This window comes from Monoraphidium neglectum, assembly GCF_000611645.1.
Source record: "Monoraphidium neglectum strain SAG 48.87 unplaced genomic scaffold scaffold05735, whole genome shotgun sequence".
Lineage (NCBI taxonomy): Eukaryota > Viridiplantae > Chlorophyta > Chlorophyceae > Sphaeropleales > Selenastraceae > Monoraphidium > Monoraphidium neglectum.
The window spans coordinates 1,473-3,323 of NW_014007895.1; the positions used below are offsets into that span (position 1 = coordinate 1,473).

At 65.2% G+C, this 1,851-nt stretch overlaps 1 protein-coding gene across 1 annotated transcript in view; it reads right to left on the bottom strand.

The window, feature by feature from the left end:
* MNEG_15860 (putative RNA-binding protein) overlaps positions 1-1,307 on the bottom strand; it is a gene marked incomplete at both ends in the record, with an annotated part of 2,736 nt that extends 1,429 nt beyond the window's left edge. The window contains 3 exons of the mRNA XM_014035669.1: positions 120-365; positions 549-779; positions 1,068-1,307. Coding sequence (XP_013891123.1) covers positions 120-365; positions 549-779; positions 1,068-1,307 — 717 coding nt within the window. The remainder of the gene's footprint in view (positions 1-119; positions 366-548; positions 780-1,067) is intronic.
* Between the last annotated feature and the right edge of the window lie 544 nt (positions 1,308-1,851).

Sequence of the window (1,851 nt, forward strand, 5' to 3'; positions counted from 1 at the left end):
CCTCCGCCCTCCCCGCCGCCCGCCGCCGCGGCCGCCGTGCCGCCGCCTTTCTGCTTCTTCCCATTCTTGCCGCCGCCGCCGCCGCCGCCGGCATCTGCTGCCATCGCAAGCGCCTGCACCATAGGCAGGCCATGCAGGCGCGTCACAGCCGCCTCCGCCTCCCGCACAGACGGGTACAGCACGAACAGCACGTGCCCGCCGCAGCCGTCGGCGGCCAGGTGGGCGCGCGCCACGTCAGCGTCCGGCGCGGGGTCGGTCACGCGCTCGACGTCGCCGGCGATGCGCGCGACGGCGGCCGCGGCGGGCGCGGTGGCGGGGCTGAGGTTGCCGATTGCGACTGTCCTTACTAGGAGGTGCTTTTCGATCTGTGAGCGGGCGGATGGGCGGATGAGAAGCAACGATCAATGTGCGAATGTCCGGCTTGTCAAAAAAAGCTAAAGCCAGTGGCTGTCTCTGTGATCGGGGCGGGCGGCTGGCCCCTGCTGTGGTGCCCGCGCCTGTGCGGGCGCAGTTGCCACCGTGCTGGCGCGGACAGCACGGGGACCCACCGCAACGGCTTGGTCCTGTGCGCTCGGCTGCCTCCTCTGCCGCTTCTGCGCGCCGTCCGCCGCCGCAGCCGCCACTACCGCGGGGAGGCCGCGCGCGCCGTCCGCCCCGGGTGTCGCGCCGTCGCCCGCACCGGCCACGGCATCGTCGCCGGCGCCGGCGCCGGCGCCGCCGTCCCGCTTGCGCTTGGAGCGACGCTCCTCGAACGACGCGCGCTTTGCAGCAAACTCGACCTGTAGAGCAGGAGGATATCAAATGTGGTTGGTCTGGTGAGGGGCAAAGCAGGTGGCTCAAAAAGCGCAGGCTCGTTGGCAGCAGCAGCAGCAACAATTGCTGACTCATTTGGCATAGAATGGCGGTGATCAGGACTGCATCGTACTGGTTAGGAGGCCAGTTTAAGTGTGGCCAAGAGGTTTTGGCATGGGGCAGCGATGATAGGCACAGACAACGGCGCGGATTGCCGCGGCTGAAAGCGGATGCGCAGCGGCAGCTGCGCGCCAGGCGGCGGCCGCCGTCCGTACCTTGATGCTTCTGCCTTGCAGTGCATGGCCGTGCAGCTCCTTCACGGCCCGCTCGGCATCTTCTTCGATGGCGAACTGCACATACCCGTAGCCCTTGTGGCGCTGTTCGCCCTTGTCTTTTACGATAAAGGCCTGCCGCACCGGCCCCACGTCGTTGAATGCCTCCTCGAGAACCTTATCGTCTACATCGTAAGATATGTTGCGCACGAACACCGTCCTGCCGCGCTCTGCGGCGGCCATGGCTTCGACACGATCAAGACACGATCAAGATCACGTTGAACCGACGCGTATGTGTTGTTAATAACGGCGCAACGGGTTCATGGCCTTAGCAACAGCTGCCACATGCGCACGCCGTTTACGGGTGGTGCATCCAATTGCGTCAGAGGGGGTGACGCCAGTGACGGCACGGCTCACCACCACAATGGGCTGCACCCACGCAGCCCCTCGACATGCACCGTCCTGGCGGATGGGCCCCGATATCAAGCAAGCACTTGCGCAAAGACTGGAGGTCAGCACGCCTGGCTGATGGAAGCTGGACCCTCCTGTGGTTTGATGGTGTGCGCAAATCGCACCAGGGCACATGCGGGTGAAAAATCTCCGCCCACGGTATCGTGGCCGCTGGGAGCCTTGACGGCTGGCCATATGGCAAGAGGCAATGCGGTTAATCCACAGCTTCCAAAGTTGGGGTTACACGTGTATGCTCAACAACGATGCTGCCTCCCTCTCTCCCGCCCCTGCCTGCCAACTGCAAAGCTGAGGCCGCCGTGAAGGCACTGCACGTTTT